The following is a 16,762-nucleotide window of genomic DNA, read 5'->3' as shown; positions in this document are numbered from 1 at the left end:
AAGTTTTCCTCGATAAATCTCTAATGAGAAAATATTCATTATGTGCACCATTTCATTCTGTATATCCAAAGAACTTGATTAAATGTTGGTTGTGCTACATACATGGTAGAAAGAAGTAAACCAAATGGCTGCTTACACCTCCTTTGGTTCTACAGTAGTAATATCCTTCATTATTTCATTATTTCATTTGAGTCTCACAATCCTACAAATTAGAAAAGATAATTTAGCATAGTTACTGATGAGGAAATAGAAAAAAATTAGGTGATTTGTCCATAATCACACAGCCATTGTGCAGACCCTTTTGTCTTCTGACTCCCACCCATTACTCTTTCTCCAGTAGCCACGCTTACTCTTGACTCCTTTCCTCCCTAACTACCTTAGACTTACCACATTCAACTAAAAGCCACATACGCTTAACCAAACAGAAACTGAAGAAGTTTCTAAAGACTACAGAACACAGTTTTGAGTAACTATCAGGTGCAAACACCTACTGGACACTGGTAAAAATACAGTGGGTGGCATAAATTAATACAGGAAGTCTCTCCCCTGTTAGAGGCAAAATTCCTACATCTCTGATTTACAAGATCAGAGTCTCACAGAAAAATGAAAGAAGATACATATATATAGAAAGAAACTAATTTCTGGAAAGCATACATTTCTGAAAAAGTAGATTTGTCACCATTAAATGGACTCTTTTCCTAAACCATCACATTCGCATGTTCAGAAAACAACAAAGTAAGGTTGTTAAAGTTTTCATACCAATCCTTACCACTTGAAATGTAAGTCTGTCATATTTGCATACTCCCTTGTTCATTCAGCAATCCATGCCCAAGTTTTTGCCTGCCTGTTTTTTCACAAACCTAAGCAGTACCAAAGCCATTGGACCTGGTCTTCTATCCACATGTTGAAAAAAGTACAAAATAACCAGAACACCTCTTGCTGATCCCACTCCAGAGAAGACAGCAATTACAGTTCACTAGATTGGAAGCACTAACTCACCTGGGGAGCTTTCACCAAAATGAACATGCTCAGGGCCTATCTCCCAGAGATTATAATTCAGTAAAAGCCTAGAAAGTGGCCCATTTCTTAATTAAAAACTAACGATTTGGGGCACCTGGGTGGCACAGCAGTTAAGCGTCTGCCTTCGGCTCAGGGCGTGATCCCGGCGTTATGGATCGAGCCCCACATCAGGCTCCTCCGCTATGAGCCTCCTTCTTCCTCTCCCACTCCCCCTGCTTGTGTTCCCTGTCTCGCCGGCTGTCTCTATCTCTGTCGAATAAATAAATAAAATCTTAAAAAAAAAAAAAAACTAACGATTTAAGAAGACTGAGTTGAATTAGCATATGACTGAAAATTTTTTAACATTCTGATATACAAACACAAAACCCTGTTATTCACTCATTTACTCAACTAATATTTATTAAGCATCTTACAATGTGCCAGGCAAGGTTCTAGCCCCTGGGATATAGCATGATCAAGACCCATGTCTGTTCTCCACGGTACTTCTATTTCACTGGGCAGACAGAAAATAAGTCAGACAAATGATACCAGTTTAGGTACAAATAAATTCTATGAAAAGAACTAAAGCTGGACAAGGGGTCAGGAAAGAAATTGGAGGGCAAGGTACATCTATCTTAGACAAGGGTGGTCAGGGAGTCTCAGAGGAGGTGACATTTGATCAGAGATGTGAATGATGAAGACCCAGGGACCTCAGACGGAATAGCAAATTTTAGGCCCTACAGTGCTACCTCTGATCCACGTCTGACTGGTGCTACAACATAAAATGGGCTAACTCCAAAAACTCAATACATGAATAAGACCTACCACTATAAGACGTTAGGTGTCAAAGTAAATGTTTCTAGCAATGATGCTATGCAATTTAAACACTGTGGACTGGCTTAGGGAAGGAGACAAAATCTAATTTAATCTGAGTGTTAAAGGATGAATATAATTCCAGTTCACAGAAGTGAGGAAAGAAGCTTTCACAAGAAGCAAAAGCACAAACAGAAGCTCAGAAACGACAAAGTACAAAGAAAAAACCTAAAATATTAGAATAAGCCCAATGACCAAAACTGAAGAATATAAAGGGGAAAATGCAGGTCAGGATTAGGACAAGAATGACTTTACCCTTTTGTGCTTGGAAAATGCCTATTTATCCGAGACCCAGCTTGAAGTGTCAACCCCTTTATGACGGCTCACTAACTCTCAAAGGCAATAACTTCTCTTCTTTGTTGCCACCTACCTTCCTCTGTATCTAACTCTCAGAGATTACTTACTCATCACAAAACCCACATTCTCCATCAGCTACCATCTCTGTTCAAACATAGTTCCTAACACACAAGCAGCATAGAAAATACATTTGTTCAATCAACTAAAGCAGAGTAAAGTGGGATGGACAGTCCACAGACTGGAAAACTCAACATAGTCAAGATGTCAATTCCCCTTAAATTGATCTACAGGCTTAATGTAATTCCTAAAACAACCCAGCAAGGTATTTATTTTATAAACACAGACAATTTTATTCTAAAATTTATATGGAAAGGCACAGGCCCTAGAACAGCTAAAACAATCTCGGCAAAGAAGAAAATGGAAATAATCATTCTGCGGGATATTAAGGCTTACTATATAGGTACAGTAATCAAAATCATGTGATATCAGTGAAGAGACACATGCATTAATATAATAAAACAGAAAACTCAGACACAGACCCAAATATTGTCCAACTGATTTTTGACAAAAGTGCAAAAGTAACCCAATGGAGGAAAATAGTTTTTTTTTTTTTTTTAAAGATTTTATTTATTTATTTGAGAGAGAGAGAGAGAGAGACAGCCAGTGAAAGAGGGAACACAAGCAGGGGGAGTGGGAGAGGAAGAAGCAGGCTCCCAGCAGAGGAGCTTGATGTGGGGCTCGATTCCAGAACTCCAGGATCACGCCCTGAGCCGAAGGCAGACGCTTAGACTGAGCCACCCAGGCGCCCCGGAAAAGTTTTTCAACAGAGCTAGAGCAACTGGATATCCATACACCACCAAAAAAATAAATTAAATAAAATTAACTGAAAATGGATCATGAAATTAAATGTAAAACATAAAATTATGAAAATTTTAGAAAAAAAAAATCAGTGAAAATCTTTGAGATCTAGTAAAGCAAAGACTTCTGAATTGAAAGCACAATCCATAAAGGTAAATAAGGCAGATAAACTGGACCTCGTGAAAATTAGAAACTTTGTTCTGCAAAAGACCATGTGAAAAGGATGAAAGACAAGCTACAGACTGAGAGAAAGTACCTACAAACCACATATCTGACAAACGAGTAGTATCTGGAATATATAAAGAACTCTCAAAACTCAAAGGAATATAAACGAATCCAATTAGAAAATGGGCAGAAGACACGTACAGACATTTCACTGAAGAGGACATACAGATGGCAAATAAACACATCAAAGGCTGTTTCGGTATCATTAGCCATTGGGCAAATACAAATTCAAACCACAATGAGACACCACTACGTATCTATTAGAATATGTAAATTAATTTAAAAAACAAGAACAAAAAACCAATTTGTCTTTATCAAATGCTATGCAATGACATACAAATGACATTGAGCAATGACAACACAAATAAAAACTACAAGGAGATATCAGCACACACCTATTAAAATGCTTAAAAAACGCTAAATGCTAACAAGAATGAAGAGAAACTGGGTCACTCATAAACTGCTGGTGAGAATATAAAATAGCACAGCCACGGAAAACAGTTTGGCAGTTTCTTAAAAAAAAAACGAAACAGGCAACTACCATATGCATGACCCAGCAATAGCACCCTTATGGTCACACAAAACCTGTATATAAACATTCAGAGCCAAAACCAGAAAATCATCCAGATGTTCTTAAACAGGTAAACGGTTAACAAACTGTGGAACACCCGTACTGGAATACAACTCACCAAGAAAAAGGAAAAAACTACTGATATATACAACTTGGATGACTTTCCAGAATATTATGCTGAATTTAAAAAGCCGATCCTAAAATGTTATATACAGTATGTCCTATTTATGTAACATCCTTGAAATAAAAAAAGCATAGAAATGGAGACACGGTTACTAGTTAAAGGGATTGAAAAGGGGCAGAGAGCAAAAGGGAAGCAGGTGTGGCTACAAAATAGCAGCATGAAGAATTTTTGTGGTGTGGAAACATTCTCTATCTTGACTGTATCAATGTCAATTGCCTGGCTGATACTGTACGGTAGTTTATAAGATGTTACCAAGGAGACGAACTGGGCAAATGATTCATGGTATCTCTCTGTATTATTTCTTACAATGGCATTTGAATTTACAATTATCTCAAAAAAAGAAGTTTAATTTAAAAAAACAGGATGGGGGTCGCCTGGGTGGCTCAGTCAGTCAAGCATTTGCCTTCAGCTCAGGTCATGATCCCAGGGTCTTGGGAGTCGGTTTCCCTGCTCAGTGGGGAGTTTGCTTTTCCCTCTCCCTCTGCCCCTTCCTATTCCCCTGCTCATGTGTGCTCTCTCTCTCACTCTGCTCTCGAATAAATAAAATCATTAAAAAAAGAAAAAAAAAGGATGGGGCGCCTGGGTGGCTGAGTTGGTTAAGCAACTGACTCTTGATTTCAGCTCAGGTCATGATCCATGATTGAGCCCTGAGTCGGGCTCCGCACTCAGCAGGGAGTCAGCTTGAGATTCTCTGTCTCCTCCCCTCCCCCAGGTATGTGCGCACACCTGCATGAGCATGCACACTCTCTCTCAAGTAAATCAATCTTTAAAAAAAAAAAAAAAGGATGGAAGGCGAAGAAGTTAACCTTAGCAGGGAAAAGATTTTCTTGTGGGGGGGGGGGGGGAAGAACGGGTTGATAGATGCACAACATCCAAAAGATGTAGAATCTTCCCTTAATCTCAAACTCAACGCTAATTGGGTTGCAAACGATGGGAGTCACCAAAGAGAAGTTCAGTTGGCAGAACTGGGAACTTTATAAGAATCAAGAAAACTTGGAATGTTAAGGTCTATGGGGAGCACGATTAAGAATTAATAATAATAATAGACCATTTCTTACTAGTCTTACTGCATCTAAAGCACTAACTGACTACTGATAATTTATCACACAGAGACTGTTGATTCTTCTACCTACAAACTGACAATATTCACTAAAACTGAAAACTTTTCTAAAAAAATTATATCATCACAATTTGCATGTCCCTAGAAAATTCAACAAAATGGAACTTTACTTGTAGAATTATAATGTAATCCTAGTAATAGTAAAAATTAATATTTTCATCCCTATCCAAAAGAAAAGGATAGGCAACAAAATGAAAAGGACAGGGATAATAATGAAAAAGAAAAGGATAAAACTGGGTCCAAATAAAACGGGTCTGCAGAGAAAATGTCTTATGGTCACACAAAAATTGGTGAGAAAAGTAGAATTAGAATTCTATTCTCAACCATGGTAGTGATCACTATAGTGTTTTTTTTTTCTCCCTCATACAAAGAATCTCTTTCTTTTTATATGAATAAGGGTGCCCTCATGAACTGGGGACTTCCACTCCTGGCTAATGTAACAAGCAATGTTTCTTTCTTTCTTTCGAACACTTTTAATTTTTATAATGCATCTCAGAAAAGTCTGTGAAGCTTGAATGTTCCAGGATACCTACATAGAAAAATTGCATGTTATGAACTTCCCCAAAGGGGCACCCAAAGCATTCATTTTGAGATAACATTCTTGGACTAAATTTAATGTCAACGATGCCCGGTAAAACTCAACCAGGAAAATGTATCAGTTAGTTAAAACTTAATTTTAATTCAATAAATTTTTCCTGAGTGGCTAATACCCAGTCACTGTAGAGACACAGTACAACAGTAATGAAAATGTGAAAATGTAGCTCTTGCTCTTGCCTGGGAAACAGGCAACTACGGTAAGATCCAGTAAATGGTAAGATACTAAGGAGTCATAGTCCCAAAAGAGCCTGAGAAGTCACTGACACAGTAGGAAGACAATCAGACAAGTTAGGGGAAGTGATGCATAAAGAGACCTCAAAGATAGACAACTAACAGCCAGCTGAGAAGCAGAGAGGGATAAATATCACAGACTAACACAAATATTTACAGCCATTCACTTAAAAAACACACACATTAAAATGATCTTAAGAGGAGAGGAATTCTCAAGAGATTGAAAACTTTAGTAATAAAAGCTGATAGCCAACAGACAAGTGATAACTGACTTTACAAATCAGAGAAAGATAAAATCTAAGCTGGCTATGTGGAAGCAGAGAAGAGTCTGCTTGGTGCCAATGAAAGCAAGAGAAACTCAGTGCCCAGAAAAAGACGCACTGGGCAACTTTCAAAAGTGGCCATGTGAACAGGTCATAAAACAAGAAGTTTATGGTTGAAATTCTAAGAGACAAATTAGAAGTCCAGATCTCCACTTCCACTCACAAAGAAGAAAGATTATTCTGTCCCTTCCAGAGAGTGGACTCAGTGTCAACAGGCACACAGGAGGGGAGAAGTGGATGCAAGGGATGAAAAAAAAGAAGAGGAAGATAAAATGAAATTCTGTTTTCTAAACTGCGAGAATTGTGGCCTCATCCTTCCCCCATGGCAACCAAAATGCCAGCAGCTAGGGTTACACCTTCTCTAAGTAAGATTCTGGGAATCAAACAGACACACTACCCTCCTCCCCCATCAGCTCGAAAGGACCTATGGATAATTATAGTTGGAAATTCACCAATGAAATGGCCCTACCACATCCCACTATACTGAAGCTCATGGCGTACATGCCCCACACGTGTGTGATGAACTTCCTGTCAAGTGGTTACAAAAGACGACTACTGTTTTCCATTTTAAACCTCATTTTGCTTTTTAAAACTGTGTACTTTGATAAAAATCAAAATGAAAAACACAATGGCAAGTACAGGTGGGACAAAAAGGAAAAGGAAAAGACACTAAACAGAGGATTTTATCATTTTTATACAGAAAATTAAAAAAAACAATTTAAAACAAATCACCCTCAATCCTAATAAAAGTACATGCCAAAATAGGGTACCTAAAAAGTAAAAAGGACTCAACCTGTATATCCATTAACGTAAATGGCAACTCCACTAAAAATCGTAGATGAAGTTCCATCCTTCTGTATGGTAGCATCTGATCGAAATTGTTCCTCCAATTTCTGGACCTTGGCAGCCATATACCCACCCTAGAATTTAAAAAAAGGTAAACCAATCATAAAAGTTATGTTTTTTCACCCCCTTTCTTCAAGAAATTTACATTAAAACAAACAAACAGACCTTATTCTATGCTAGTGACCAAGGTATAATGATGACAAGGTGTAATTATAAACATTAACCATAATGCAAGGCAATAAACAGGCAGGTCAAGGAAGACTTTTCCCTCTGTCAACTCAATTTTAAATTCTTTTATCACATTCTTATAACAGTTACTTTAAAAGAGAAAGGTAGGTCAAGAATAATGTTTAATCCCATAAAACATTGTTCTTACCTACAAAATCAAGCAGAAGTTACAGTGAAGTTTAAATCAATTAAAAATTTGACAAGTGGTCAGTAAGAGTATATTTTTGACTGGCTTCCACTATCTTCTGAATACAGGAAGCTTAAAATTAGCAACTTAAAGTGAAATTAAACAGTTCAACAAACCAGTACAGTAATCCATACATGGAGCTACTACAATAGATGATTCAGTGGCCAAATTCTGGATCTAATCAATCTACTTGATAACTGTAATAATTTTCCTTAGAGAACATCAATTTCAGAAAGAATATAAAAACATTATTTTTGCTAAAGATCTACACAAATATATGAATTCAGCTACACTTTTCCTAAACACTGACAAAATTAAGCTTTTAAGTATTTGAATTACCAGTTAAATCTTTATTGATTTTACTTTACTAAAAAGAACTATCCATTAGATCTTTAAAATACAGCCATAGATATCTAGAAGTAGTACATATACTTCTTCCAAAATGTTAATTACTTCACTGTATTCAAATATTACGTGCTCATTGTGGAAAAAAAATTTTTTTCCAGAAAATATGAAGAAGAAAACTTAAATGAGGTATGATCCTATCCACTGTCAACATTTTGGGATCTTATTTTCAAAGTTTATTACTATGTCTCAGAATATAGAGGTTTTAGAAATATAGGATCATATATAATAGTCCTTTACAACATACCGTTTTAGTCAAGGCCATCTTGCCAAGTTAAATATAAAGGTAAGAGGCACCTGGGTGGCTCAGTTGGTTAAGCATCCAACTCTTGATTTTGGCTCAGGTCATGATCCCAGAGTTGTGAGATCGAGCCCCATATCAGGCTCCATGCTAGGCATGGAGCCTGCTTAATATTCTCTGCCCCCCCCCCCGCCCCTCTCCCCTACCTCTCTCGAAAGAGAAAGAAAAAGAAAGAAAGAAAGAAAGAAAGAAAGAAAGAAAGAAAGAAAGAAAGAAAGAAAGAAAGAGCAAGGAAAGGAAAGGAAGGCAAAGAAAGGAAAGGAAGGAAAGGAAAGAAAGAAATGTAAAGCTAAGTGATGGCTGGACAGTGTTCCACTACATAAAGGTAATTTATTTTACCAATTCCCTACTATGGTATATCATGTTTTCCTGTTTTTCAGTATTTTTAGCAATGCTGCAATAAAATTATCATAAATAAATATCTGTGTACCAGAACATTTATTTCCTCAGGATAAAATAAAGTTCAGGTGTTAAAAAGTTTAAACAAGCTTTCAATATGTTGTGAAAACTCAGAAGCGTTGGTATCTAAAGTGATTTACACTTTTAAAAAATGCCTTAAACCACACCATAACCTACAAGAAGAACAAAAAATACCTAGACAATTAAATGTAAGTATTTTTACTCTTTTAAAACACACCCATTTTTCCCAGCCGTCACTTTCAGCTCGCCTCCTCCATCCACCTCGTCTCATGGCGGAGCTTCTGTATTAAGGGAAAAACAAAAAAACGAAACTGTGAATTTTATAACATAATGTACTACTAACTGACATTTTATTTCAAATCAAGAAAAATGAGAAATTAAACTCAAATATTCAATTTGTGAAAGTTAAAATTTTTTCCAAAGCATACATTCTCCTGCTTCTTAAGTGAAATTTGTTCCTTAAACACCCTCCTGTAGATAAGTGTCAGGCTTAGATTATAACTACTATAAATTTAATTTCATAGCAAAAACTTTTATGCATTCCTGAGCACCAAACCTGATACACACTTGCATAAAGAATCACCAAATTAGACTAACATGGCCACGCTTACTCGTTAACATTAATTAGTATTAACAGAACCCAAGAAAACATTTTCCTTCATGAATTGCCCTCTGATATGGCTCTTACACTCTATCTTTGCTATTACATACTAGACACTTAAGAGTGCGGTCACCGTGTAATTCACCTATTATGCAAAAACCCCTAAATGAAGTCAATTAAAACAACACGTCTAGGGGAGATAATGTAGAAGGATTATCACTTATAACAAACTATCAAATCTGGCATTCTCCTTAAGGCTACACTTGACCCACTATCCCATTAAACCACCAAAATGACCAAATAATGGCTTATCTCAAGTGTCAGCTGGCTTAGTGGCTAGCAAGATATAAAATGGTTCAGAAGTCAAAGCAGGCACTAAATGAAACTCCTTATAAAATCCTTCTAGCCATATGGCTACATCTTGAGACAGGACTGCATTATCCTTCACAAAATTAACATGTCCTCTGTTTAGGTTATTTTTCTTCTACTAACTATGTAAAAGTTATTATCAATGCATATGCTACTCGAGAAGCTCTGTACATTATACAAATCAGCTTTGATACGGTTTATAAGAATTTGTTAGTGACTGACACCTTAAAACATGACACTTTAGCCACCCACATCAGTAGATATTTTCTTTCAAATATTTCTATATTTGACATATTATGTGATTTATAGTTTTTCTTGCTGACATTAATTATGAATTTTTACTGTCTACTCTTAAAAGGGGCCTAAAGATATGTAGAGACATTCTCTTAAAAATGTAAGTCCAACAGAGAGACAAGGGGCATTAGCAAAGAGCTCTGCAAACAGGAGGCAAGGGATTAACCCAGATTAGGGGATGTGGATGCTGGCATTGTTTTCAGTCTGACAAAGGTAGGGACATGGCTACCCAATGTGTTCATTATGAGTCCCAGAACTGCCATATTTGCTTTACTTAACAGTTCTGTTTTCAAAGGCTCACTTTGTCTAGTCTCTCAAGACTTCTCCCCTTACCTTAAAGGAGTCTGGGAAATGTGTTAATACACAATTTTTATATAAACTCTGAATCTATACATCTGCTCTTACAAGTAAATAGTTTGGGGGTTCTGGCCATTATATGTTAAGGATGCATACTCACAAAAATTAAAGGCAACGATTAATCAGCTAAATGAAGGTAAGTTAAAGAATAAAATATGTTATCACAGTTTAATTCAGTTGGCTAATCAATTATTTAAGAGTCTTACTCATTTAAGATCTACTGGGTAACTACTGCAAAAGGCCAATATGAAATATTAACAGTGGTCTACTGAGGGTAGAAAACTATGAAACAAAGTTACAATAATTAAAAACAATAAATTTTAAAGGTTCTTCTCTATTCCAAAGTAATAAAGCTATTCCAGACAAACTTTTAAGCTTTGAAAAGAAAAAGGAATGAGACTGAAATTAGTAATTTCTTCATTTCCACTAATTTGACCAAGTATAACAAACTCATACTGACTGAGGATTCAAATAATAAGACCAAAAAAAGGGGAAAAGAAACAAGAAACTTATTTCATTTTCTGAGGAAGAGGAAAGCTAGATAAAACATTAAAAAAAAAAAAAAGGCATAGAAGGCCCAGAAAATAATGAAAAATTACTGCGCCAAGATTTAGAAGATGAAAAAGAAAACCTGCCACTTCACCTCTCCTTCCCAGATTGGGACAGCTTTTTCCCCTAAGAACATGTGGAAATTATAAAAGAGTGGCTGAGAGGCTGGGCAATGTTTTTGAACAACACAGTAAGGGAACAAAAGTTGGCATTTAAGGGTCCTCCAAGCACATAAATCTCTATACTTGGGACTAGGATCCTAGGAGTAAGTAAACTGGAAGTAGACAGACCAAATTTTGTCAAAAATATATCCTGCCTTAGATTATTTCAATCTCTGAAAGTAAATTAAGATGATCCTAGACTAACACAAATATATGGAAGTAACATAACATGCTTATATTAAACAATGAATGAGTCAACCAAGAAACCAAGGAGGAAATCAAAAAATACAAAAAGACAAATGAAAATGAAAACACAATGGTCCAAAATCTTTGGAATGCACCAAAACTGTTCTAAGAGGGAAGTTCATAGCAATACAGGCCTACGTCAAGAAGCAAGAAGAATCTTAAATCAAGAAACTAACCTTACACCTAAAGGATGTAGAAAAAGAAGAAGAAAAAAAAAAACCTAAAACCAGTAGAAAGAAGGAAATCATAACGACTAGAGCAGAAATAAACAATAGAACAGATCAATGAAACCGGGAGCTGGTTCTTTGAAAAAACTCAACAAAACTGATAAACCTTTAGCCAGAAGCATTTAAAAAAAGAGAGAGAGAGAGGATTCAAATCAACAAAATCAGAAATAAAAGAGGAGAAACAATAAATAACACCACAGAAAATCACAGGATAAGAGAATATATATATATATGTATGTATTTTAGATGTTATTTGGGAGAGAGTGCACGCACATGCAAGAGAGCATGGGGGAGGGGCGGGGAGAAGCAGACTCCCCACTAGCAGGGAGCCCGTGGCGGGGCTCCATCCCTGGACCCTGGGATCATGACCTGAGCTGAAGGCAGCAGCTTAACCCACTGAACCACCCAGGAGCCCCAGATTATAGGAGAATATTATGAAAAATTATATACCAACAAATTGGACAATCTAGAAGTAAATTCCTAGAAACAATAACTTTCCAAAACTCAATCAGAAAGAAATAAAAATTTGAACAGAGCAATTAATAACAATGAAATTGAATCAGTAATCAAAAAATCTCCCAATAAATGAAAGTCCAGGCCCAGATGGCTTCACAGGTGAAATTTTAGAAAACATTTAAAGAAGAACTGATACCGATTCTTCTCAAACTATCCCAAAAACCTGAAGAGGAAGGAAAGCTTCCAAATTCATTCTATGAGGCCAGTATTACCCAGATATCAAAACCAGATAAAGACACTACAAAAAAAGGGAAATACATACAGGCTATTATCTCTGATGAACATATATGCAAAAATCCTCAACAAAATATTAGCAAGATGAATCTGATAATACATTAAAAAAAAAATCATGCATTATGATCAAGTGGGATTTACCTAGCTATGAAAAGGTGGTTCAATATTCACACCAACAAAACAAAAGGAAAACAATCATATGATCATTTCAATAGATGCAGAAAATGCATTTGACAAAGTACAACACCCACTCATGACAAAAAACCCTCAACAAAGTAGGTTTAGAGAGAACATAACACAATAAAGTTCATATAAGAAAAACCCACAGCTAGTATTGTACTCGATTGTGAAAAACTGAGTGCTTTTTCCCTAAGATCAGGAACAAGAGATTCTCAGGACTTTTATTCAATATAGTACTGGAAGTCCTAGCCACAACAATTAGATAATAGAAAGAAATAAAAGACATCCAAATTGGTAAAGAAGCAAACTTTCATCATTTACAGATGACATGATACCATATGTAGGAAACCCTAAAGACTCCACTGATAAATGGAACTGATAAATGAATTTGTTAAGGTTGCAGGATACAAAATCAATACACAGGAATCTGTTGCATTTCTATACACAAATAATGAAGGAGCAGAAAGAGATATTAATAAAACAATCCCATTTACAAAATGCACCAAAAAACAAAGTACCTAGGAATAAGCTTAACCAAGGAGGGGAAAAACCTGTACCCTGAAAACTATAAAACATGGATGAAAGAAACTGAAGATGAAAACAAATGGAAGAATATACCTTGCTCATGGACAGGAGAACCAATATTATTAGAGTGTCCATATTACCTATAGCAATCTACAGATTTAATATAATCCCTATTAAAATACCAACAGCTTATTTCATGGAACTAGAACAAATAACCTTAAAAATCTGGACAGAACCACAAAAGACCCCAAATAGCCAAAGTAATCTTGAAAAAGAAAAACAAAACTGAAGGTATCACAAACAATCCCAGATGTCAAGACACACGACAAAGCTGCAGTGATCAAAACAGTATGGTACTGGCACAAAAACAGACACGAACATCAATGGAACAGAAGACAGAGCCCAGAAATAAGCCTATGATTATATGGTCAATTAATCCTTGACAGAGAAAGCAGGAATGTGCACTGGGAAAAAGACAATCTCTTCAACAAACGGTGTTGGGAAAAATAGCTACATGCAAAAGAATGAAACTGGACCAGTTTCTTACACCATCTACAAAAATAAACTCAGAATGGATTAAGGACCTAAATGTGAGACCTGAAACCATAAAAATCCTAGAAGAGAGCACAGGCAGTAATTTCTCTGACATCAGCCATAGCAACATTTTTCTAGATAGGTCTCCTGAGGCAAGGGAAAGAAAAGCAAAATAAACTACTGGGACTACATCAAAATAAAAAGCTTCTGCACTCCAAAGGAAACAATCAACAGAACTAAAAGACAACCCACTCAATGGGAGAAAATATCTGCAAATGACATATCCCATAAAGGGCAAGTATTCAAAATATATAAAGAACTTATAAAACTCAATACCTAAAGACCAAATAACCCAATTAAAAAAGGGCAGAAGACATGAACAAATATTCTCCTAAGACATACAGACGGCCAACAGACACATGAAAAGATGCATAACATCACTCATCATCAGGGAAATGCAAATCAAAACCACAATGAGGTATCACCTCACACCTGCCAGAATGGCTAAAATCAAAAACACAAGAAACAACAAGTGTTGGTGAGGATATAGAGAAAAAGGAATCCTCTTGCACTGTTGTAGAATGCAAAGTGGTACAGCCACTGGGGAAAACAGTACGCAGGTTCCTCAAAAACTTAAATGATTATTAAATAAATAAATATTACTATCTTAATAAATTATATGATCCAGTAATTCCACTATTTACCCACAGAATATGAGAACACTAATTTGAAAGATATATGTACCCCTATATTTATTGCAGCACTTACAACAGCCAAATTGTGGAAGCAGCCCAAGTGTCCATCAATAAATGAATGGATAAAGAAGAGGTGGTGTGTGTCTGTGTGTATACATATGTACAATGGAATATTATTCAGCCATAAAAAATAATAAAATTTGGCCATTCGCAACAACATGGATGATCTAAAGAGTATAATGCTAAGTGAAATAAGTTGGTCAGAGAAAAACAAATACCATGATTTCATTCATATGTGGAATTTAAGAAACAAAACAAAGAGAAAGAGACAAGCCAAAAAACAGACTCTGAGAACAAACTGATGGTTGGTTACTGGAGGGGAGGTGGGTGGGGGGGATGGGTGAAATAGGTTAAGGGGATTAAAGAGTACACTTATTATGATCAGCACTGAGTGATGTACTGAATTGTTGAATCACTGTATTATACACCTGAAACTAATATAACATTGTATGTAAACTATACTGGAATTATAATTTTAAAAAACAAAACAAAACAAAACAAAACAAAACGATCCCGGACTGCTCAGCGCTCCAAAGCATTGGGCAGAAGCAATGTAAATCCTCTATGGAGGGCAACAACATCCTAACCTTCCCATGTTTCTGCAAACCATTTTGAAAATACAAAGTCTGGCATGCAAATAAAAATAACCAGGCACACAAAGTAGTAAGATCATATGAGTGAGAACCAACAGAAACAAATTAACAGACCTACAGACTCCAGATACTGATCTTGTTTTTTTTTTTAAAGATTTTATTTATTTATTTATTTATTTATTTGACAGAGAGAGAGAGAGAGAAAGCACAAGCAGGGGGAGCAGCAGGCAGACGGAGAGGGAGAAGCAGGCTCCCCGCTGAGCAGGGAGCCCTGACGTGGGGCTCAATCCCAGGACCTGAGATCATGACCTGCGCTGAAGACAGACGCTTAACGCACTGAGCCACCCAGGTGCCCCAGATACTGATTTTAACCCACTTAAAAATTGAATTGTGCTTACTATGTTCAAGGAAATAAGCAGCTGCCATGGGTGGGGAAAACAGAGATTCCATTCAAAATATTCAAAGGAGCACCAATTAAACAACAGCTGTCTTTTCAACAGAAACAATAGTGCCAGAAGACAACAGTGCCGAAAGAAAATAATTAACTTACTTAGAATTCTATACTCAGAGAAAAATTCAGTCAAGAAAGATGAAATAAAGGTATTTTGGTCAAATAAAAACAGAAGCTAATGCCACCAGCAAACTTGCACTAAAGAAATCCTAAAATATATCCCTCAGGTAGAAGAAAAATTATCTTGAAAGGTCAAAAATACAGGAAAAAAAGCAGCAAGGAAAAAAATTAATATCTGGATTAATCAATGTTAAATACTGACTGAATAAAAGTACAGTAATGACAGTCAATCTGTTATTGTTTTTACCATAGAGATTTTACCAAAAGATTATGAATAAAAGAATAAGGGTAAGAGGAATTGTTTCTAGTCCAGACTCTGCCACTAACTGGTTTCACTGATCTCCAGTACATCGCCATCTCTCTAGGTCTCAATTATTACATTTTCTGGGTCTTTTGCTGTAAGAGGTTTGGGTAGTTGACTACTAGATTTCTGTCAACCTAAATAAAGAGAAAAACTGAGGAAAGCTCGTATTACCAGAAACTGAATTTATTTGAGAACAATAGAGCAATTCCAATTTGGGAAATGCACGCTGTACCAAGCAATAGCGAAGCCTGTTGAGGGTTTGGGGTGGGCTGTGCTTATGGGGAAGGACTGCAAAGGGGGGAAGCCCAGCTCAAGTCCAAGCGGTCAGTTCATCGGCTTGAGGATGGGGAGAGATTCTTGGCAGATATTCACTGGTCAGGAGAGAGGTCTCCATCTTCTGTACATCAGACATTTATAGGAAATCAGCCCCTCAATTTTTAAGTACGCTCCTCTGAGGGCATATGCCTGAGATTCTCCATTTCATATCCTCTTATTCCGTTTTAGATTAAAATTCTTTCATAGTTTCCTTTTGTATTCTATATAAGACACACAGAACTATTTTCAGAAATCAAATATAAAAATTAACACTATATCCATACACTTTAGCAACAAATTTTAGAGATTTAATTATGTAACGGTTTTGATGCTCTATACTTATTTATGCAAACCTCCTTTACTTATTCCAGAAAAGACTTAAGGCAACTTGTACTATCAAATTCATTTAAATAATCTATGATGGCCTATGACAGTGGATTGAGGTAAAAACTGAACTGCAAATCTAGTGTTCGCTGAATGCTGGGAGTGGCAATTTATCAGCCCTATCACTGTTACATGACATCAGTTGTATAACTCTCTTTTGTCAAACAATAGATGCTATAGGTAAGTAGACAGCTGTAGATTACGTCTCACAGCATAGGTAATTATGGCACCTAAGAAATAATTCAGACATGTATAGGGGACACCACACTAAACTACCTATAGATCAAAGCTAATTGAATATTACTGTGTCTAAAGCACCATATTTTACTGGGCAATACTGAGATAAATGAAATCATAGACATTTTTGCATGAGTTCTAAAAT

At 36.2% G+C, this 16,762-nt stretch overlaps 1 protein-coding gene across 5 annotated transcripts in view; it reads right to left on the bottom strand.

Annotated features, from left to right (window-relative positions):
• REV1 (REV1 DNA directed polymerase) overlaps nucleotides 1-16,762 on the bottom strand; it is a 92,293-nt gene that overhangs the window by 57,442 nt on the left and 18,089 nt on the right. For 3 of the 5 annotated variants that reach the window (XM_045771649.2, XM_045771648.2, XM_045771650.2), the window contains exons 2-3: nucleotides 8,883-8,946; nucleotides 7,072-7,198 (exon numbers count right to left, since the gene is read on the bottom strand). In XM_045771649.2, coding sequence (XP_045627605.2) covers nucleotides 7,072-7,198; nucleotides 8,883-8,936 — 181 coding nt within the window. In that variant the 5' untranslated portion in view covers nucleotides 8,937-8,946. Of the gene's footprint in view, nucleotides 1-48; nucleotides 203-7,071; nucleotides 7,200-8,882; nucleotides 8,947-16,762 lie in introns of those variants that run through there. The other 2 variants (XM_045771653.2, XM_045771652.2) reach the window with 2 other exon arrangements.

Source organism: Ursus americanus, chromosome 7 (assembly GCF_024610735.1).
Source record: "Ursus americanus isolate L20-20 chromosome 7, mUrsAme1.1.p, whole genome shotgun sequence".
Classification (NCBI taxonomy): domain Eukaryota; kingdom Metazoa; phylum Chordata; class Mammalia; order Carnivora; family Ursidae; genus Ursus; species Ursus americanus.
This window is presented reverse-complemented; position numbering and strand designations above follow the sequence as displayed.